Consider the following 22,292-nt stretch of genomic DNA (forward strand, 5'->3'; position numbering starts at 1 on the left):
GTCATATTGCACGATATTGCAAGTAGCAACATCTACGACACACAAAAAGCTGACTCTCAAAACAAAACAAAACATTTATGTTTGAATTATTTTAAGGCGCAAGTGACGATGAGTAGAGGGCACATATCACTCATGGCTCACATGTTAGGGTTTTCAACTTCTTCCAATTCATCTTGGCAACAATAGGTTTCATGGAGATGTTTTACGACACGTGTAACAATGTTCTATAGCTAATGACTCAAAATCGTGTTGGTTTACCTTATTGCTACAAGGAATCTCTCACGCCAGATTGCATCATATAAGCCATCAAAGTTACATATTTTTACATAAAGATGTATTTGTTTTGGGGATCAAATACCCTATGCTTTTACAGAGGATAATTTTAAACATGGAGTAATTCTTTTGAGTTCTTAGATTTGTTGGGGATCAATTACACTATGCTTTTCCGTAAAATAATTTTAACTCAATTGTACTAGAGGGCACTTTGTTGACCCTCACTGAACTGACCCCCGATGGGGCTATTTTGGCATGTTTTTTAAGAAGATGTCATTCCCCTTCTCTTTTTGCCACACACTAATGACCACCCCCTCCCAAAGCTCTCTTATTATCTCCCTCCCATATGTGATAGATTCTCCCCCTTCAATAAAGTCACCCCTCGTTTCTAACGTATGACTTAATAGCCCTCGGGCCCCTGCCCCCCACCCCCCTCTCCCCTCTTTGGCGCGCAGTATAGTCATAGCTCCATTATCAGTCCCTTTCTTAATCTCCCTCCCCCCTCTCCCATGAGTGAGATTCTCCCCCTTGATTACACAGACCATAGGGATACCTGCAGGACAAGTTATTCACCATGTCATGTAGACTCGCTCATCACCTTCAAATAACTGTAAATGAGCCATTTTGTTCAGCGATTAACGTGGCTATATACACAATTTTATGGACTTGCGTACACTAGCAATTTTTGGCAGAGTCTCCATACTAGGACTGCTGTATGCTCGTGTCAGAGTTTTAATCTATCTCCAAATGAAGTGGGGATCTTTTCTTCATTGAATCTGTCACATTAATGAAAGATTGCAATAAATGAATCATAGCTTCCATGATTGCTTCCACACGTGTCCTTTTTCTATTCACTCAGCCCATAATACATAAAACTATCTTAAGTATTTCATTTTGCCAGGCAACTATCTATGTATGGAAAACCACAGCACCATCGGCATGCTGCACTTAAGAGATACTTATCTTTGTGAGAGCTCCCTGTTAAGCTGTGTATAAACGTTATGACCTTTAGCTTGATGAGAAACTGGAGTTAAGAGCACAATGTTGGACGAAATGTCAACGCACCAGACAATATAAATATAAAACAACATTGCATCTATAGAGAAAGGCATCTTACACCTTCTGGTAAGTTCCTTGGCAGTGGCACTGCAGTTACATACTTTTGAAAGAGTGGTCTGCGGATGCCAGGACCAAAATCAGAGATATTTTCTACAGCTACATTTTCAGAAGAATTCAAGCTAAAATCTGCCCCATGATGCTTTGCCAATCTATTTACAATTGCTAGTTTCTCCAAATCCTGAGTATCAGCCTTGAGTTCCAAAGCAGATGTCGAACAATCTAGTCTGCAAAATGCATGACATTGTGTGAGCACGAGCACAAGGCAGCCCTCAGACTAGATAACCATCATGTCCTCAAAAAAAAATTGGTCCCCATTTGACAATTGCGAAGTAATCACAAAAGAATATCACCTAATTTAGAACGTGCATGTATTAACACAATTAAGTAACCATCTAAAATACATATATTCCTTAGGTCATTTAGGGTCATTTCTCGGTGCACTTTGTAACGGATTGGAAACAAACCGTTAAGTGAGTCACATACGCAGAAATAAGCATATATGTATGAACAGCTACAGAGTCCTGAGGTTTTGATGAAATGGCAAAGTAATCCCACTAAGAATACAATGTCAAGACGAGTGTTTGTGAGGTAGAGTAAGATTCCTGCTTATTGTTGACACTTTGTCGAATCCAGCGGCTCAGAAGTGTCTTCTTTGTTGAGTTTGTTCCCAACCTCCATGGGCGTCATCACCTCCTTGCACTTTTCCATTTGGAACCACTTTAAAATCTCCTGGCAGTACTTTTTCCAGAGAGATGAAAGTCTTCTCTTCTTCTTGGCATATCTTAATAATGCAGAGCAGACCAAGGTCAGTTATCTCAAACTTTTCATGCAAGAGAATCTTTACCCTCCTTTTGCTGCTCAGATCCCTTGTCAGAATAATATCATCCACATAGAGAATCACCATCATCCTCATGGTCCCCTCTGAATGAAGGCACGAGTTTGTATCAACAAACTTCAAGAAAGACCATCAAAGCATTGGTACTACCAAGACGGTAATCCTCAGTCGAGGGGACTTAATCCAGCAAGGTTAAAGGGCCCTAGGATTAAGGGAAGCATGCTAAAATGGGGCTAGAGGACTTAAACACTCTCAAAGGGCTAGTTGGCTATATTTAGCTACAATGCTTTCCATAAAGCAAGCTGCTCTTTTGTATAAGAGCCACCAAGGCTATTGTGTTTGCATTCAGTGTGTTGTGTGCACAAACCACAGGATAGCCTGGTCTGGATCTTGAGCCTAGACTCCTACCTACCCTCTACATGGCAGATCATGAGATGTTGTGCCGATGGTTCTTTGGAAGCAGGTTCTGGTGGTATGGGAAACCAGAGCTATAGGCATTGGCTTGTGGGCTTAGTTTTATACTGTGTTTAGGATTAGATCCTAGAGGGGATTTAATATAGTTGGTATCAGAGCAATCCTCCACATAGAGAAATCATTGCAAGTCATTTAATCGAATGGTGCCACGTCTATGTCCATCAAGGCCATATGTTTCTACAAGTTGTTGTTGTGTCATTAGGTAGAAGTCATTGCGATTCAGGGAACTATTTTGCAATGACTTGTGTAAGACCCACTTGCACGCACGGGGGCCTAATTGTCTACAAATGAAAAAGAGTTAGTTTGAAGTGCTGGTTGCTTGAAAATATTTTGTCCTAGTTAAACCGCCAGTGCATGAGAAGGGAAGAGGGGGGGGCTGCTAATTGTCTGCAAATGAAAAAGAGTGAGTTTGAAGTGATGGTTGTTTGAAAATATTATGTCCTAGTTAAACCACCATTGCATGAGGGCAGCGAATTCAGAGAAACCAATTCACGAGTCCCCATATGTCACATGCACCAAGGTCAAGCCCAGGTGGCAATGACAACTAGCTACCTCGTCAGCCAATCACAGCTCCCTATGCTGCAAATTTGGCACGATTTGGGGCCTCAAAAGGACAGCGAAATGCATAGTAAGTTAGGTAGATCTCTGGTGTCTTTCATGTTTGAGTTCTTCCTTGTATGCTCATCTGTTTTCCACATAGCTAGTCCCTACATGTTACAGCATGGTTCCTTCTAATCTGAATTAGGTTGGAGCAAGTACTGGCAACAAAGCTTAGTAATGACTCAGTTAGCAGAGGAGGGAGCATGGCTGGGATATTTTGTAATTTTTTGTTTTGACCCTAGGCCGGACAAGTGGTAGTACCATACTCAATTAGCCTCCCCCCCCCTTCATTGCGCATCGAGCCAGCTCCCGTCTTCTCCGGTGTGCGTTTACACCTTGCGGGGCAAGCTTAGGGGGGGAATTTTTTTCTCTGGCAATCATTGTTGCAACAGTTGATGGGTCTACCAGTCCTCCATCATGGACCCGTCCAGAAAAGCATCTCTTAGGCAAGCGTTTGTTAAGCAACTACAATCCCCACTTTAGGGGCAAACATACCAGCTATCAGCAATCCCTATTTTAAAGGCATTAAGGCCAGCCAAAGGCACAAAAGGCACCAAACAGGGCAGCCAAAAGGACAGCCACCAGGGCCAAACAAATGGCCAGAAAGGCCAAAAATGGCCGACCATTACTGGCCGACCAGAACTGGCCGACCAAAATTGGCTGGCCAGAACTGGCCAACCAGCTGGCTGATCAGCTGGCCGACCTCCTGGGTCAGGCCTATAAAACAGTCCCTACCCCCCCTCACTCTCATGGGACAGGACCTGCAGCTGCTCCTCACCTCCTCCATCCTTTGCTGCAGCCCCTCCTGCTCCAGATCTGGCTATTATGCCTGCTCCATCCTCTGTCCCTCTATTCCTCTCCACCAGATCTAGCCCTGGACCTCCAGCTGCTGCTCCAAATCTGCTCCTGAGTGGCTGCCGACAAGCTTCCACATCTCCTCATCCTCTGCTGCGCATACACCTCCAAATCTACAGCCAGATGAGCTACTTTTCTTCATCATGTTGCTATTCCAGATAGCCTGAAGGTTCCTTCCTCAGAGCATGCTGTTTTCAGCCATTTCCTAGGGCAGCTCCAGCCCTTCATCATCTTCGTCATCATCGAGCTACACGGAGGATTGCGTTTCACTCCCTCTGCTGCTATCTTTTCTACCGTTTCTCTACATGGAATCATCTTTCTGATTCGCCTCAGACACAATCCTTGAGACACGACGGCTTGAGGTTCTTGTATTCAGTTTTTCAAATTACCGACAGGCACTATGTTTTCTAAGTTCCGTTCTTCAGTTGTGTCCTGCTACGAGATATTTGTTCTTTACCTTTTTTTTTCCTCCACCTTTCGGCGATGAGAGGGGGTGGCTTATTCTCTTGAGCTTCACAGTGTTCTTACTTCGGCTGATCATACGTGTAACTCAGACACTTCAGGAAGTGAACAATTCCCTTGCAAGGGCACTCCTCTTGTGACCTTCTCTGTATTTTTGCATTGCATCTCTAGGGCATTTCACAGGGATAGCCACCACCACCGTCGACATCTCTACACGAAGCTCCAAGCACACAATGTCTGTCCCTCCAAATTGGCAATTGAGAGGGGGTGTTAAGCAACTACAATCCCCACTTTAGGGGCAAACATACCAGCTATCAGCAATCCCTATTTTAGGGGCATTAAGGCCAGACAAAGGCACAAAAGGCACCAAACAGGGCAGCCAAAAGGACAGCCACCAGGGCCAAACAAATGGCCAGAAAGGCAAAAAATGGCCGACCAGCTGGCCGACCTCCTGGGTCATGCCTATAAAACAGTCCCTACCCCCCTCACTCTCATGGGACAGGATCTGCAACTGCTCCTCACCTCCTCCATCCTTTGCTGCAGCCCCTCATGCTCCAGATCTAGCTATTATGCCTGCTCCATCCTCTGCCCCTCTATTCCTCTCCACCAGATGTAGCCCTGGACCTCCAGCTGCTGCTCCAGATCTGCTCCTGAGTGGCTTCCGACAAGCTTCCACATCTCCTCATCCTCTGCTCTGCATACACCTCCAAATCTACAGCCAGATGAGCTCCTTTTCTTCATCATGTTGCTATTCCAAATAGCCTGAAGGTTCCTTCCTTAGAGCATGCTGTTTTCAGCCATTTCCTAGGGCAGCTCCAGCCCTTCATCATCTTCGTCATCATCGAGCTACACGGAGGACTGCGTTTCGCTCCTTTTCTACCGTTTCTCTACATGGAATCATCTTTCTGATTCGCCTCAGCCACAGTCCTTGAGACACGACGGCTTGAGGTGCTTGTAATTCAGTTTTTCATATTACCAACAGGCACTATGTTTTCTGAGTTCCATTCTTCAGTTGTGTCTGAGTATCGTCTATTTTTTATCGCTCCACTGCAAACCCTATCGTTTCTCTATAGCATTCAGCGAGAATCGGCTCTCTTGAGCAGAATCGGCTCTTTTCTAAGCAGTCTTCCATCATGGACCCGTCCAGTAAAGCAGCTCTCTAGAGCAGAATTGGCTCTTTTCTAAGCGGCCAAACAGGAAAAGAAGACAAAGGAGGATGCAACGACACCATTTCGGCTTTTGTTCGAACAGGAACTCCTTGAGGCGGCTGTGCATCGATCCAGACATCGTGCCAACTTGGCAGCATACGAGGCCCAGCGCAGGCGAGACCGAGAGCAGATGCTTTTACAGCACCAACAGTTTCTCATGGCCTGCTCATACTTCCTCTCCTCGTCCACAATTACCAGTGTGAGGCCATCATCCGCTCAAGGGTCTTCCACCCTGTAGCCCACATGCAGTTTGTCACTAGTAGGCGGTCCTTTATATGCTCATGAGTCTTTCATCTTCGGGCATCGACAGCCACAAACAGAATCTGATTTTCAGCATGAATTCCATGAGTATATCACACATCAAGTAGTGACCGAAGAGACAGCTATCATAAGACGGTCCCCAAATTGCTACTAGACACATTGATGGACAACAAACAAGTTGAGCCTTTGTCTGCCCACACAAAAGCAGCCTCTTGTCACATGCAAGGACGATTGCTACAGGTTGCAATGAAAAGCCACTGTGTCACAAGGATGCCTTTGATAGCAATGATTGGATGGATGCTATGAAATTAGAGCTAGACTCAATTCATCAAAGTGGGTATATGATGGGAGCAAGGAGCGGAAGCAAGAGGGAGATGGAGAAAGGTGAGAGAGCAAAAGAGAGAACACAAGTTTGTGGGAAGCAAAAGTCTTCGATGTGACTTCCCTTATTGCCTTTTATACAAAGAATAGATAAGGTGATGATGTGGCAGTATAAGTACCACTTATACAAGGGATAGCACATTATGCCTTTATCCCCAACAATCTCCCACTTAAAGGCAATGTGCCCAAAAAGAGGAAGAAGTGTACATAGAAAACATATACACAAAATACAAGAGAATCTCAATCATGAGAAACTCAGCCAACACCCATCTGTACTCTGCAATGTGCAAAGTGTTGCAGGTTAAGACTCTTGGTTAAAAGATCTGCAGGATTGTCATCAGTGTGCACTTTGACAGGATTGTCATCAGTGTGCACTTTGACAAGCTGAATACGCTTATCCTCAAGCACCTCTTTGGTCTACACATCCTACAAAATCTAAGTCTGTGAACCCATGACGAACCAAGTCTTTCTTCCCAAAGTAAATGCACACATGCGTTGTGCCCTTAAGATATCTCATGATACCTTTCATAGGTTCCCAATGCTTCTTGCCACGTGTTGCCATGTATCTACTGACAACTCCCACTGCAAAAGGCAATATCTGGACGTGTAGCCACCATTGCATACATGAGACTACCAACCGCCGATGCATAAGGAATCTTGGCCATTTCAGCCCTCTCATCATCTGGCTGTGGGCTGTCTTTCTGACTAATGGAGTACCAAGAATCTTTCCTCCCTCCATATTGAAACGTTGCAAAACCTTGCCAATGTATTCCTTCTGAGACAAATAGAGCAATTTCTGATTTCTGTCCCGTATGATGCGCATCCCTAAAATGTGATTTGCATCACCAAGATCCTTCATATCAAATGTGTTATGCAGTCCCATCTTCAATGCATCGATCTCATACCGAGATTTGCTTGCAATAAGCATGTCATCAACATAAATGATGAGCAAAATAAGACAACCATCCTTTGCTTTCTTGGTATAGAGACAGTGATCAACATCACTTCTCCTAAACCCCTGAGATTGCATGAAAGTATGGAATTTGAAGTACCACTCCCTTGGAGCCTGCTTCAACCCATATAAGCTCTTTTTCAGCTTGCATACCAACTTTTCTTTGCCTTCACTGACAAACCCTTCTGGCTGTACCATATAAATCTCCTCATGAAGATCACCATGGAGAAATGCAGTCTTGACATCCATCTGACACAAGTCCATATCCTCATGTGCAACCAATGCCAAAACAGCCCTCAATGTTGTCATTTTCACCACAGGAGAAAAAATTTCATCAAAGTCAATGCCCTTCTGTTGCTTGAACCCCTTAATCTTGCCTTGTATTTGTTCTCAGCATTAGGAGTGACCTTGATCTTATAAACCCATTTGCATGGTGTGGCATGCTTTCCAGTTGGTAGTTTCACCAAATCCCATGTTTTATTTTTTATAAGAGAATCCATTTCTGAATGCATGGCCTTCTCCCACTTTCTCTTATCATGCCTTCTCATTGCTTCCTGATAGCATGAAGGCTCACCGCAATCTATCAGCATGACAAAAACAGCCACGTAGTTCTGTCCTGAAACAAACCTATCAGGAGGTTTGGAGACTCTGGTGGATCTTCTTACCCAATCATCTTGATTGGCTGGCTGTTCATCCTACATATCAGCCATATTATGTGGCTGTACCACCTCCTCTGGCTGTCCTACATCACCCAGATGTGGCTCTATTTGTGGCATATCAAAGGAAATTTGATTGGGCTGATTCTCAGCCTCTATTCCCTGCGCATTAGGGACATTTGCAGCAGCACCTCGCTGCATATTATTGGGCATATTTTGCTGTCTATTCACAATGATTTCTTCAAAGACAACCTTCCTATTTTCTGATTTTTGAGTGGGCTGCCTGTGCATGCTTTCCTCATGAAAAATCACATCATTGCTGCGTAAAATATTCCTTCCAACGGGATCCCACAATCTATACCCCATTTCACCACTGTCACCATATCCAATAAAGATGCATCTATTTGACTTTGGTTGGAGTTTGTTGCGCTACTCTTTTCGTACGTGCACATACGCATCACAGCCAAACACTCTCAAGTGTTTATATGAGGGTGGCTTGCCATACCACTATTCCTCAGGTACTTTACCATCCAACCGATTATTCGGTGACCTGTTGATGACATGAATGGCTGTTTGAACAGGCTCTGCCCAAAAACCATGGGGTAAGTCAGCATGAGACAGCATACTACGGACTCTATCTTGAATAGTCCGATTTGTTCGCTCTGCAACTCCATTCTGTGGAGGATTATGAGGGCTTGTGAGTTCCCTCTTTATCCCTTTCATGTCACAAAATTCCTGAAATATTTTGGAGACATATTCTCCTCCATTATCAAAGCGTAAGCATTTCAACTTCTTGCCTGTCTGATTTTCAACCAAGGCAACAAACTTTTGAAATGCACCAAAAACTTCATCCTTCCTCTTGATGAAATAGACCCACACTTTCCTTGTGGCATCATCTATAAATGTAACAAAGTATTCATGACCACCCATAGACAACTGAGGCATTTGACATACATCACTATGTACCAAATCTAAGGGTGCCAATCTTTGTTGCAATGTCACTTTATGTGGTGACTGTGAATGCTTACCAAAAATGCAATGCTCACAAAGCTTAAATTCTGAAAATTTCAGAGACGGTAAATAACCCAATTGAGATAGTACTTGCATTCCTTTAACACTCATATGTCCTAACTGGCCATGCCACAATGAAACCTTTGGCACCTCAGTTACGGCAACCACATGATTCTTTACATCAGCAACATGCAAAGTATACAAAGTATCACACTTGTACCCCTTTGCAATGACTCTGGCTCCCTTGGTTATCTTCCACCTACTATTACCAAACACAGTGTAGTAGCCTTGATCATCCAATTGACCAATACTAACCAAGTTCTTTTTCAGCTTTGGCACATGCCTAACATCATGGAGGATTCATCCTACGAAGACTATGATTTCTATGATGTCTGGAGTCTAGTCTATTGAATAAAGTGTTTTATAATAAAGCCAACAAGACCCAGTAGGGTTGAGGCTATTCTAAAAGTATACTAATAGCATGCTAAGGAAGTATAATGACCTAGCACTAGTATTCCATTTCTCCAATTGTGGCGCTTCTTACATGCTCACCATATCATGCATCTCCCATGTGAATAGACATCCAAACTTTCCCTACTCTCTTAACAACAAACGGCCACCAAGGAAAGACTAGCAAATACTCATGCTTGACATGTGCGTGCATGTTTCTTCATGGGTGCATACATACAAGAGCAACCTTGGGTGCATCACCTCATAAGCTACATATTGATGTAAAATGTGAAGAACATCCGCATCGAATACCTTCAACGAAACATTCCATATCGTATTGATTTTAATGCTACGTAAGGTACATGCATGTGGTTTTTAATACTCCTCCTTACACCCTGAGAGAAGGGGGAGAAATATATCAAATGATACATTAAACATTTAGTATTTGAAGTTTGAAGTTGACAATGTCCATTTTACCACTAAAGCCTAAATTACATTTTTACGATTAAAGAGACAATATTCATAAACTAGCATGCACACTAACAAGACAAACTATGTGTTGCATCCATGACTGGAGTAGCTAGGATCTAGGCTTAAGGGGGTGGGCCACACACACACACACACACACACACACAGGATGAGGTCTAGATCCGATAGATTGAGCTGCCCTGCTAAAGGCATGGCATGGCTGAGCTGGCAACAAAGTAAATTAAAGTTACTTTAGGCATGCATGCTAAAGTATAGGCTCACAACTAAAGATAGCCGAGGGATGGTCTTTAAGTGTAGGCCAAGGGCTCATTATCAATTGTCCAAGGACTGCACTCCTCCGGACATAGACCTGCTGCCTAGGAGCAACAACTACAGCAAAGAGAATGTGGTATGGGATGCATGTCTAGACTTCGAGGCCCTGTGATGGGTCTAGACCTCAGGCTCGGAGTGGCTCGACATACAGAGCCTCGCGCTAGGAGGTGAGCAGCTAGATCCAACCCTTATGGGTTGTTTACGGCCGCATCCCATGGTTTGATTGGACTTTGGTTCGAAGTTTTACATTACCATGGTCTAGGGCTTAGCAAACCTAGATAGGAAATGTTTCACTATGTATGGTGTTAACAATCACATGGCACATCACACATACCTAGGCATGAGTCTTGGCATCATACATATTACTTCCAAATGTATCATAAATAGTTTAGAGTCAGCACTCGAGAAACATGTCACAATAAAAACTAGACTACAATTGGGTGCCCAAAGTCCACGACTCACGTATAGGCCAAGTGGCAAAAGTAATCCTCACTCAAACTCCTCCTGCAATTCATGGGGTCTTCCTCAAGGAGGTGTTAAGATTCACCTCATCATCATACACTCGCTCATGGATCTATGTATCCACATCCACATCATTTGAGGATGCATCCATCTCTATAACTGTAACTGTTGGAAAACACACCTCTAAGCATGTTCCTAGACTAGACACCATGTAAAGGACAAATGACCTTGTATCACCAACTTTAGCATGTGCACACACGTACATAGAAACACTTCGAAACAAAAAGAGATAGCACCAAGATGTACAATCTCATATATAGATGTAGGTCCAAATTTGTTACAACACCTGCAGCATATGCTAGCTGAGGTAGGCACCCGCCACCCTAAATGGCACTGTATGTTGCACCACCTTTCTCCAAACTTCTCTTGAGCTGTGTGCTCTAGGCTGAGAACTCCTACACAGTATGTTTGCTCCTATCTTATGCACTACTCTCCAACTCACTATTGGTCTCCAACTCTAGTATGCCCTGGGAAATGTCCTTGGCTGATTGCCAAGACCATGTGCAGAGTGAACTGCTTCGCCCCTCCAAAGGGGCCTTTATATGGGGCATGAGGCCCTCATGAACTGGCCAACCAAGGGGCCTGATCTGGCTGACCAGATCTGACCAGCCAGCCCTGTTCCTGTTCTGCCAGTCCCACGATGGGGTATTGCTGACCTGATGCCGACAAGGCCCTGTGAGACATGTCCAACATCCGACCTGCTGCTGCAGCTGACCTGCAGCCAGGGCTCATAAATGGCCCACTCCTCCACTCTTTGCAGAAGAGCTTCATGAATGTCTCTTTCTTCTACACTGTAACCCAAAAGAAGGTTACATCACCACAGTTATTGGACATGATCTCCTCCTCATTGATATGCTAATGCCCTCCTTAAATTGATTTAAGTCTTAGATGGTGTATCTCTAAAAGAGTATGATCCATCATCAATATACAAGTTTGTACAAACATTGAAGGAATAAAAAGGGTAACAATACAGTGGGATGGGACAGCGCATACAAGCCCACGTGTCCTCTACAATGTTCTTGACCTCATCCAACTAGATGTATGAGTTTCTAGTTTCAAGAGACATTGAATAAGTAACATGATACAAGTTTCAATTTCCAAGCTCTAAAACATGAATTCATAAGACATTAGGCACGTATGTTACAAACGCATGTCCCAAAAAGGACATTGTCACCTAGGCATGGTGTGTCCCATGTCGCTAGAATGCAGGAGAGGCTCCTTAATAGATGCAAGTAGAGGAAAATCAAGAAAGCAAAAAAGAACCTTCAAACTAGCTGAAAGCAATTGTCAAATCACTACATATGAAGAGCATCGCCTTGCTATGGCAGAGTTTCTTAACTTTGTCGTTAATTGCAAAATCATGGCCTACATAGTGATGAGGAAAAATATATATCTAGATGTATCCAAGAACGTGCCAAACTCATCCTCTAAGAACACAACACGTCGAGCTTGAAAATCATGAACTCCATCACTCATAGCAAGGACTAGCAAATATGGCATCCTTGCCAATGTCATCAACTCCCAATGATGGGTGTAGACCATAGTATAAACATATACATATCCACACACACACACACACATACTTGAGCATCCATTTGTGAAAAGGTCTTCGCCCTGAGCTTCTGTCAACACTCTGCAAGTGAAGGGAAGACTCAGTCGTGACAAAGGCTAGAACTAAAGGAGAAGGATAATCAAAAAGTAGTCCACATTCACTTCATATGATATCATTTTAGTCTCTCCCAAACAATTGTTTCTAAGCAAAAGATGCTTAGAAAATCTAGCTGATAGAGCAACACACCATTTATATAGAAAGAATTGATCGCAAAATCAACAAGCCACAACATGGATGAGGACTTCATAAATGAAATTTGCTTGTCCGTTAATAGCAGGAACATATATCTAAACGAATCCCAAAACATGCCCAAATGGATACTTTGAAAACACAACACATAGTGCAGTTTCAATCTCATGACAATCATAAATACCATCACGCATAGCAACAGCTAGCTACAATGACATCCCCACCGTCGTCATCAACGCCCCAATGATGGGGTTAGACCAATTTATATCTAAGAATCCACTAGGGGATTCAAAGACCCCTATTCTCGATGTACTCGAACTAACTAAGAAGAAAGATAGCCTGTGAGGCCTTTTGTATATATAAACATATATTTAAATGGATATTTCAATGGATACATGACTACATGTCTTTATTATTTGTTTTAAGTTATCATTGCTCGTCATGAATTCCATTGTATTTTGTTTAAGTCGTTGATGATATATTTTCTACGTCATTTTAATTGTGTTAATTTAATATATTTCTAGCCAATTTAGTATCATTTTCACCAATTCTGGGTATCGAAAGTTCATTTCTATTAAATCTTGAAGGAATTTCACCGTCGCGCAAAATGGAAAAGTGTTCGGGACGTCACCAGGACCCCAAAAAGCCCAAAACTCACCCCAGCACGAATTTGGGCATTCTTCCACAATGCCCAACAAGTCCAGAATGCCCAAATTTGTGCCGTGGCGGGTTTTGGGCTTTTTGGGGTCTTGGCGATGTCCCAGACACTTTTCCCTTCTGTGCGACGCTGAAATTCCTTACATATGCTCTCACACATACATACCCACATAAAAGTAAGCATCCATTGACACACAAGTCTTCATACTAAGTTTGTGAGCAGTCTGGAAGTGAAGGGTTGCCTGCCATGACAAAGGCTAGCACAACGGAGAAGGCTAATTAAAAATAGCCCACATTCTCTCCATTCAAGCTGCAACTTCTTGTAACACCTACACATTATCATTTTCATCTCTCCCAAACAAGCATTGCTAAGGAAAATTGTTTAGACAATCTAGCTGAGAGAGTTGAGTTTAGGTGGTCACGTTCCCATCTATGAGCCCCTGAATGAGGAGTGCAGGTTAGATTAGGTGCCACATGGCAACCTGAATGGCCTCGATGGTCAATCTATCATGCATTTGTATAAACTTGCACGTGAGTATGGAGAAAGTCCTATGTGCTAGGAAAGAAACAACATACAAGATAAGGCAGCTGGACGCACTGCTAGCGGGGAAATGACAATAAACAATCCTTTCATTCATCTTACACTTCTCTCAATCCCACACATAGTTGAGTCAAATAGCAACAAACAGTTATGCAAGGGGACCTTTGCGCATTGTGGCTGTATAATTTGCTTGACCTAGCAGCATGAGCTGCCTTGTAAGCAAAAATTGGTTAAAGGTAACTATGTGTCAATGCAACTTCGAACCTATGTTATGTTTACTACTATAGTAACATTCTACACTAAATAAATGCTAGATAACCATCCTTGAATGCTCCATGACTATTCTCTACCAAGGGCAAAAAGGAGCAAGTTGAAGTGCAGATATGAAGATACAATTTTCAAAAGTGCCAAACCAGCATATTGAGGACAGCTTTACTTTAGGAACTTTTCAAGAGATTTTAACCAAACAACATGGAATCTCCACCACATAAACCAGTTTAAAGAACCAGCGATTCTGAATAAGAAAACCATAATTGGTGACTATTTCAAAAGATTACCTTGTGAGTTCATTATCCAACCGCTCAGCCTTTTCCATAATGCTTTCTACAAGCCTAGTCACAGCAACATTCTTTGCCACATCCCCTGTCCTTAATTTCCCATGGGAAGCCCTGTCAATTAAAAAGCCATTAGGCACCTCAACAAAAAGGCACACCCCTTGCATCTTTTACCCTGTGAAAATGTGCAGATCACTACTTTAAGACATGTAAACACACTGCAAGTTTTCCCTGCTAACTATGTTTTCCAGTGATCAGAGGCATACATGCTCTTTGTGTTATTGCCAGTTTGCGCAGGTTCTGCTTCTCTTCCAATACCTGCAACCAGCCTACAGGCATCTCCTAATGCAAGCTTTGCAACATTATATATTGTGCACTCATTATCCACGGGTGTGTTTCCCTGTATTGATATGCTTGGGAGTGGGGGGATCAGCTGCTGCATTAACTGGGTGGTTAGCGTTAGTCTTCTTTTTGCTCGAGAAACACTTGATGTGCTTTCATCATGAATCACCCCATCATCCTGAAAAGAAGTTACCCACAAAATCATATTTTGTCTGCACTGTCATCTGGCCAGGGAAAAGACATGAACCTAACAACACCGTAAATTTAATAGTTATAAAAATTACCTTCCCTGGGAGGCGATTTGTTGCATCAGCCCACATCAACTCAGTATCACTGAAATGAAACAGAAAACTAAAAAAGGTGACTCTTTGGAGATCAGAATGCAGCAACTACGACCCCAGCTGCTCAAAACCTTATCTTATACATTGCCGCATCTAGTATTTGCATATGAAAACAAAAAATCCAGAGGATAGACTTGCAAGTAAGAAGAAAAACCAAGTTCACCGTGTCTTTGTTCAGACCTGGTCGAAGGAAGCCGGCCTCTGGGTTGAGTTGCTACTACATGCCAAGGAATAAGCGGAGGCACTAGCTTCTTCCGTTTCCTTGGATGGACAGTGACTGGAGAATGAAAATTTGATTTTAAGGGTGAGAAATGTTGCAAACTCTGATCTGGCATTGAAATGACATTCCTTGCAAAGAATCTAGATTCGCCATCTCTCAAGGCTGAATTGTCCACACCAACAGCAGTATGAGAGGCTTGACCACCATATGAGACAACTCTACCAGAGTTCTTACTTAAAGACTGCTGTGAAAAAGTCAGAGTCCTGCCACCAGCACTGAGATTATGATAAATAGATGTGTGAGTGCCCTGCTCACTAGTACTAATTTCTGTATATGGCACAAGTGGGCCCGATGCCTCAGCGTTGATGTATGAAGAACTTACACCCTTTCCCATGCATGAGATTGAAGAAGCACCAACAACAAGATTGTCAAACACCTGGTTTGGTAACAAAGCGTGCAAATCATCCATTGCCTGCTGATTACTCTGGATTACACATTCTGAGGAAGAAATATCTTGTTGTGGCATTGTTTTGAACTCTAACAAAGATTTGTTTTGCCCAAGTGCAGAAGCCTGCTGGTTTATCATCTCCTTCACATTTAATTTATTGCTACCCAGGATTCCAGGTCTTAATTTGCTTTTAGGAATCTTCTTTATTGCTTCATTCAATCTTCCTGCAGCTATAGCAGCTGATTCAGAGAAAAATGCAGTTTGTGCATCTGAATGTGAAAGACCCTCAGAAGTTTGGCTCAATGACAATCCTTCACTGCTCGTATCAGTCTGCTGTTGTACAGATGGGCCATGGGCAAGAAAAGCAGGCGAAAACTTATCTAGAGTTACCCTGTTAGATTCCATCCGCTGAGTACTAGCTTGTCGAGGCACAGCCATAGAGACCTTCAAAGATGAGAAATGATTGCTCCCTTTCTGTTGATCTTGATGCTGACCTGGCCCTCCTGCTTGCAGAGAGCTAAACCCAGCACCATTGAGCAGAGATGCTGATATTTGTCCATCGAAAGGTATCTTACGCTCTTGAATCTTTGGTCGCAAGCTTGAAGTACCCATCCCCCTTGCCTCAAGAGAAATGAAAGAGTTCTCTTGACGAGGCTTGAATGGAACATTCTGGTCATCTGAAAAGTTCTGGATTTCTTTGCCTGCCCGAGGAACCGACCTGAAACTTTCATTTGAGATGATCCCTGAGTCGACAGACTGCCTCACATTCATTTGCATGTCTGGTGTCATCTGTGTTGAATCCGCTTGTCCACCACCAGACCGAAGACGGAAAGGCTGCAATACTCCTGGAAAGGCATTTTCATGGCCTACCAAGTACTTTGCCTGCCCAGGCAAGGAGGTCTTAAAGGTAGTCCGCAGCCCAGAAAAGTCAGACGCTTGGCCTCTCTCCCCTAACTGCTGCATAGTTTTATTGATCATGTGTTGTTCTTGTGTGCTTTGCCTGCCGCTTCCACCATCCACTAGCTGCTGAGAGGGGTAATCATGTGCAGATGAAGATGGATTACCAAAGTCCATTGAAGACTTTACGAGACTGTAACCAGAACCGGCAACATTTGCCTGGGCCGGTACACCAGCAGCAGAGAGAAAATTTTCCTCGAGTCTTGATTCTCTTTGGGAAGATTGTGCTCCTTTGCTACTTTCAAAGGGACTCATAAAATGAGCAGGAGCTACTACATGGGAATGCTCGCCACTTGCTGTCAAGAATGGATGTCCAGAAGCCAAGCTTGAAGGTGGCAAGACTCCAGACTGCATACTCTCCTTTGGAATGAAGGAAGGAAGATTAGAGGTCTGCACTGAAGATGACTCCGTAGGGCCGTGAGAAATACTGCTATGAACTCCCCAAATGTTACCAGCTCCCTGACTGACATCTGCTCTATGCCCTCTTACGAGTTGAGAGCTATGGCTAACATCAACAGGATGTGGCTGTACATTATGATTCATCCCTGCTGTAGCTGTACCGACCAATTTGCCATCTAAGCCCTGGACATGATGGAAGTTGCTCAAGTTTACATTGCCACCATGTTGTAGCATTTGAGATAAGTTAGAAGGAGGTCCAAGTCCCAGCCTGGTACTCTGCGGTGACAATGGGCTGGATGATTGTTGGTGCCTAAAATGGGCTAGCGATATGCTTGATGTACTTGCATCAATCTCCTCAGAAAGTTCTCTCTGTTTCTCAATAGAAGGATTCTGCACAGCACGAAATTCACATCACATGAGAGACAAAAAGAAAAATCGGCTAATGAGAAAAACCACCTTATAGATCTAAGTGCCAGGTCTTAAAGATTTTTTCCTTTTAAGTCCAAATCCAACGATTTATGTTTGCCAACTTTGAACCAGTAGCTTACCTTCCCTGTCATTAAATAATAACTGGGATGTAGACTGCTATTAGCACCTCTACCTACTGTGGCATGCACATGAGGCTCGGCACCCTTTTCATGCAAAGGAGTCCCTATCTCTTCACTCATGCCATCTTGTCCACTTGGAGCCCTGACAAATTTGACAGCATCTTGATGTTCAAAGTGAATTCGATTATTCTGACTCTGATTTTGCTGATGTCCCACATCTCCACCTGTGAAAAGCTTTTCATGCATTTGTTGGCTGGCTTGAATATCTTGTCTACTTGCAACGTTTGGCTTTCTTGGTGCCAACTTCATCCTGTGTGGAGCTTCAGCCTGTACAACATTCCCTTGCTGGAAATCATAAATCCAAGTGTTCTCATGTCCATCTCCATCTGATGATTGACCTGTACTGTCAACCCCAGCTGGGGACTGGTTAGGTGGAGTGTCATTTTTCCAAGAGCCTTGAGAATGGCCATCTGGCTCCAATGAAGACTGAAACTGATGGACTCCCTCGGTAACTTTCTCATTCTCTGTCCAACCGCTCTCTTGCCTTGCCCTAGAATCTACTAAGGAATGAAAAGTCTCCTGACTAGGCTGGAAGCTACTCTCTGCATTCGTTCCTGGAGACTCCCTCACATCTTTAAAAGCACCTTCCTGTGTACTTTGCAAGCTGTGGAACCCTAACTGCCTACCATCAAAAGAATCAATTGATTGAAATGGATTTCCAATCGATTGGCTGTTTTGCTGTGGAAAATTAGTGCTCCAAATATTGTGCTTTGCATTTGAAAGTAGCTGAAGATGGTTTCCAGAGTCTGGTTGAATTTGATGGGCCTGCAGAGTGCTCCAGGAATCAAAATGTTGACGCTCATTCTGATCATCTGTATGTGCAAAGGAAGGCCCTATTGGGGATGGACTCCAATGCCTTTGCTGCTTGAAACCTCCAACATTCTCTTGCCCAGAAGTCCCTTGTTGATAGCTACCTTGCTGTAAAAACTGCCCACCACCAGTTTTATCAATCCTACTGGCAGAGTTATGCAGATTATGCTGAGAGCTATCTTGCAGCGTGTTTTCAAGGGCATTTGGAATGCTTTGTGGCAAGACATCGGTCGCTTCCAGAGATTGAGATAAACTATGAATGTGTGCATCCCGTGTCTGTTCAGACGAAACCCAATTCCTTTGCTGACTAACCTGCAAATCTTGGAATTTATGCTGACTCTTCGAAAACATATTCATTTGATGAAGACTGCTCGCCATCTGATTCTGCTCAAATGATTGTTCATTCGAATGCCGGGAATTCTGTCCTGTGAATGGCTTTGCATACACCTGCTGCTTGCTTCTTAAATCATTGTTTGGTCCATTGCCAAGGCCAAAAAAATCTGCTTGACCTTCAGATATATTCGTACTCCCTGGAGTGAGAGTTCGAGGAACAGGCTTTCCCACTTGGGGGTTGGACGGCTGTTTCGGACCACCACTGAATTGTTGTGAAAAAGCATTCTGTGTACCAGGATAAAAAGCTAGCAGAGATCCGCCCCCATCCCTGGCATTGCCGACATGCAATGAAGGATCCACTTGATAACCCTTGGAAGCTAACAATTGCCATGCTAGGTTTGGATCCTGTCCCATAAGGAAATCGTTTGTGAACCCTTGATAATGGGATAAGCCATTCAAAGGCCAACCAGGACCTCCTGTATTTGCATTGGTGAAATTTGCAGGCGGAAATGCTGCGCTATGGTTTTCCAGTCCTGCCCCTGGCACACCCCCAATTGTACGAAGGGACTGGGTCTGTGTCTGAGGTTGAGACTGAGACTGAGGAGAAGGTGAGTCATTTCCATGGAGAAGGGCAGAATAAGAATTCACCGGAAATTGTGCATGCACCTGCTGCTGTAACTGTTGCTGTCTAGAGAATTCTGACTGCTGCTTAAGCTGCTGTGCAACAAGCTGCCGGTGCATTTCATGTACTTGCTGTGCTTGCAAAGATGGCTGCTGTAACAACTGCAAATCAGTAACTCCAACAGGCCTTCCAATGCCTCCCATTTGCTGCCCAAAAGCTCCTTGCCCCTGCCCTTTCCAAAGAGACTGGTTTCCAAGGAAGTCATAGCTTGAGGCATCCATCGTTGCACCTCCATCTAGATTTTGACTAAGAAACCTAGCATTTTGATTTTGCACCTGACCATCCAAGCTGCCAACAATGTTTGGATTTACTGGATGTGGAAAAGTACTGCTGCCAACTGGCACGGGGTGACTTGGTTTAAAATGGCTATTCTGTGAGTTATTCAACAATCCTTCAACATTCAAAGGTTGATTCCTAGGCTGACTTTTAATAACTGCAGAGCTGGCAAATTCATGTGAACGTCTCAAGCCTAACATCATTTGAGAGGACTTCACATTGCTTGCAGAATCCCCTGGTGTTGAAAGGAATGAATGCTCTGATGGTACACCTAAATCTGTACTTACAACGTCAGAACCTGAAAAAGTACTCCCAAAGTAATTCACTCGAGAAGCTGCCCCATAAGTATCTCCTTTCTGAATAAAATTTCTTGCATTCACTTGAGGTGGACCATATGCTCCAGAATAAAATAACTGAGACTGCTCATTGCTGCCACTGTTACTAGCCCAGGGCCAGTTAGCTGAGGTGGACTGTTGCTGCAGACTGTCCTGTTCAAAAAAGTCATGGACCCCTTGTCTCTGCCTGAGTAAGGCATTTGCATGCACCATATCGTCTTGGCTTGGTCGAGGATCAGCATCCTTGTAACCCTCTGACCTGAGGCTGTACATCCAATATTAAGAACATCAAAATATATCCATAACGTCAAAATATTAAAGAACATCAACATATATCCATAACGTCAATCACATTGGCATCGCAACCCTTTCACCAGCGCCCAACAGGCCATTGTTCTCTCTCTCTCTCTCTCTCTCACCCACACCCACACGAGAATACATTTATCCAAAGAAATTTATACGGAGCTGCTTTCAGAGGCAGTCAAGATATTAGGCTAGCACTTATAACTACGAAGTCTTTAAAAATGGGCAGCTTTACAAGCACTCAATTCAAATGAGCTTGACCAAATTACGCAACCCCGAACAAGCAAAGAAGGATTTTGCAAGGCAGATAGAAGAGCAGAGGTAAGCATCACTTCGCAGAACTTTGGCAAAACAGTTAATCAGAACAAGTTGTTTAATACGGAGCCCCCTCAATGGTCTTCAACCCAGGCTTGAAAATCAATAAGAAGTCTAATGTTGTATCAGGAAAAACTTTATACTAACCTCCCATGGTCACGGAAAGAAGCATCAGCAAACGATTCTACTCCCGCTCGGTCAAAAAAATCAAACGAAGGAAATGAGGAACCCGCTGCGTGCACATCTATGGAAAGTACAGCAAGCCACTTTGCAAATGAGTACGGTGGAACTGGAGAGTTGAGCAAATATCTGTGGATATAAATCCTCAGTAGCTGACAATGTAACATTTCAGGAAGGTCGACATAGGGACAAGGGAAACATACAACTATAGTAATTTATAACCTTGTACAGTCACGAAGACAAGAAAGAAAAGAGGATGCCAAGCTAGACATTGACCCAAGAACCTGGAAGCAAAGACGCTGTCGATTCTGGAGCGGACGCAATGCTGCAATTTGAAAATCACCCGCGGATTTAGATTGCATCCCTAGAGATTGGTGAAGGCAGAAGTCTTTGGAAGAATTCCTACGTAACCCAACCCTAATTTTAAAATTTTTGATCTGCTGCCGAAGGTATCCGATCTGCACTATACCCTAGCTTGTGGAAGCACATTAAGAACAAGCAAAACGCTTTGCGTAGCTACTACCCAAAAAGGTCTTGACGATGAGAAGCCAAAAGAAGCTCTTTTCGCACTCCAAGTTTGGGCTGAGAGGTGTCATTTGCTTTGAAAAGCTTGGGGTCCAGATAAGGGTACTTCGTCTGGATGAATGACGATACTAAAACAGTAGCTTTCAGCAATCGAAACACTTGCCTGCCTGATGGGCGATCGAGGAGCGTGAAATCGATCGAATTGTATCCTTCTTGGGAGAGGAACATGTCATTCCCGTAATTTTCCATGTTCTCGGGCGTGAGAAGCAGCCGATGGCGCGCTGGCTGGGCGGCAAGGAGCGGGGGGCGAATTGAGGCGCCGGGGCAGGAGGCAGGGGGGGGAAGAGGAGGGGGAGCCGGCGAGGGGAGAGGGATGAATCTGCGAGCTAAGAGGGAGAGGGATGAAGGGAGAGATCGCGAGGGGGACGAGAATGGGGGAAATTTGGGGGGGAGAAGGGATCGGGGGGGGGAAGAGGGGAGGCAATGGGGGGAGGCGGAGGGAACGAGGGGGGGGGAGGGTGGGAGGGAAGAAATTGGGAGGGAAAGGGGAGCTGTTAATGCGGCATAGCCACAGGCAACGCCATAGCCAGGGAGCTCGGAGCTCAGAAAATGAAGAAGAAGAAGAAGAAGAAGAAGAAGAAGAGCACAGAAAACGTGCAGTAAAGAAGAAAATAAGCTCCCCTGAGAAAGATGATAGGCCCCCGGTTAGGCCCGAACCTCCCCCCCGAACCTCCCCCTTAGGTCTGGCTCCCCCCCCTTTACCGTTTCTTACCCCTCTTATTCCCTTAATTATGCTTACCTCTCC

General features: G+C 43.9%; 1 protein-coding gene across 3 annotated transcripts; it reads right to left on the reverse strand.

The window, feature by feature from the left end:
• Window positions 1-1,369: 1,369 nt before the first annotated feature.
• LOC147897673 (uncharacterized) lies at window positions 1,370-21,742 on the reverse strand. Of its 3 annotated transcripts, XM_087380250.1 has the most exons (9): window positions 21,651-21,742; window positions 21,247-21,287; window positions 20,930-21,014; window positions 17,669-20,429; window positions 15,277-17,510; window positions 15,040-15,088; window positions 14,680-14,933; window positions 14,417-14,527; window positions 1,370-1,616 (listed from the first exon to the last, which is right to left on the reverse strand). In XM_087380250.1, exons 1-9 carry the CDS (start codon window positions 21,734-21,736, stop codon window positions 1,370-1,372), a joined length of 5,868 nt encoding a protein of 1,955 aa, XP_087236376.1. In that variant the 5' UTR covers window positions 21,737-21,742. The 3 variants fall into 3 exon arrangements, with proteins under 3 accessions (XP_087236376.1, XP_087236374.1, XP_087236375.1); XM_087380248.1 differs by lacking the exons at window positions 20,930-21,014; window positions 21,247-21,287; window positions 21,651-21,742 and having other exon boundaries at window positions 17,726-20,417; XM_087380249.1 differs by lacking the exons at window positions 1,370-1,616; window positions 14,417-14,527; window positions 20,930-21,014; window positions 21,247-21,287; window positions 21,651-21,742 and having other exon boundaries at window positions 14,833-14,933; window positions 15,260-17,510; window positions 17,669-20,417.
• Window positions 21,743-22,292: the final 550 nt, after the last annotated feature.

Source organism: Dipteris shenzhenensis, chromosome 10 (assembly GCF_047967505.1).
Source record: "Dipteris shenzhenensis isolate YYH24624 ecotype China chromosome 10, Dip_SZ_1.0, whole genome shotgun sequence".
NCBI lineage: Eukaryota > Viridiplantae > Streptophyta > Polypodiopsida > Gleicheniales > Dipteridaceae > Dipteris > Dipteris shenzhenensis.

What these genes read in the sequence shown, in the direction of transcription:
- LOC147897673 (XM_087380250.1), bottom strand. Translation starts at nt 21,736, where the DNA reads ATGGAAAATTACGGGAATGACATGTTCCTCTCCCAAGAAGGATACAAT. An exon ending in TCTTTCCGTGACCATGGGAG is followed by an intron (nt 20,430 to 20,929) that starts GTTAGTATAAAG and finishes TTGGATGTACAG; the next exon opens with CCTCAGGTCAGAGGGTTACA. An exon ending in CAAATCGCCTCCCAGGGAAG is followed by an intron (nt 14,934 to 15,039) that starts GTAATTTTTATA and finishes ACTTCTTTTCAG; the next exon opens with GATGATGGGGTGATTCATGA.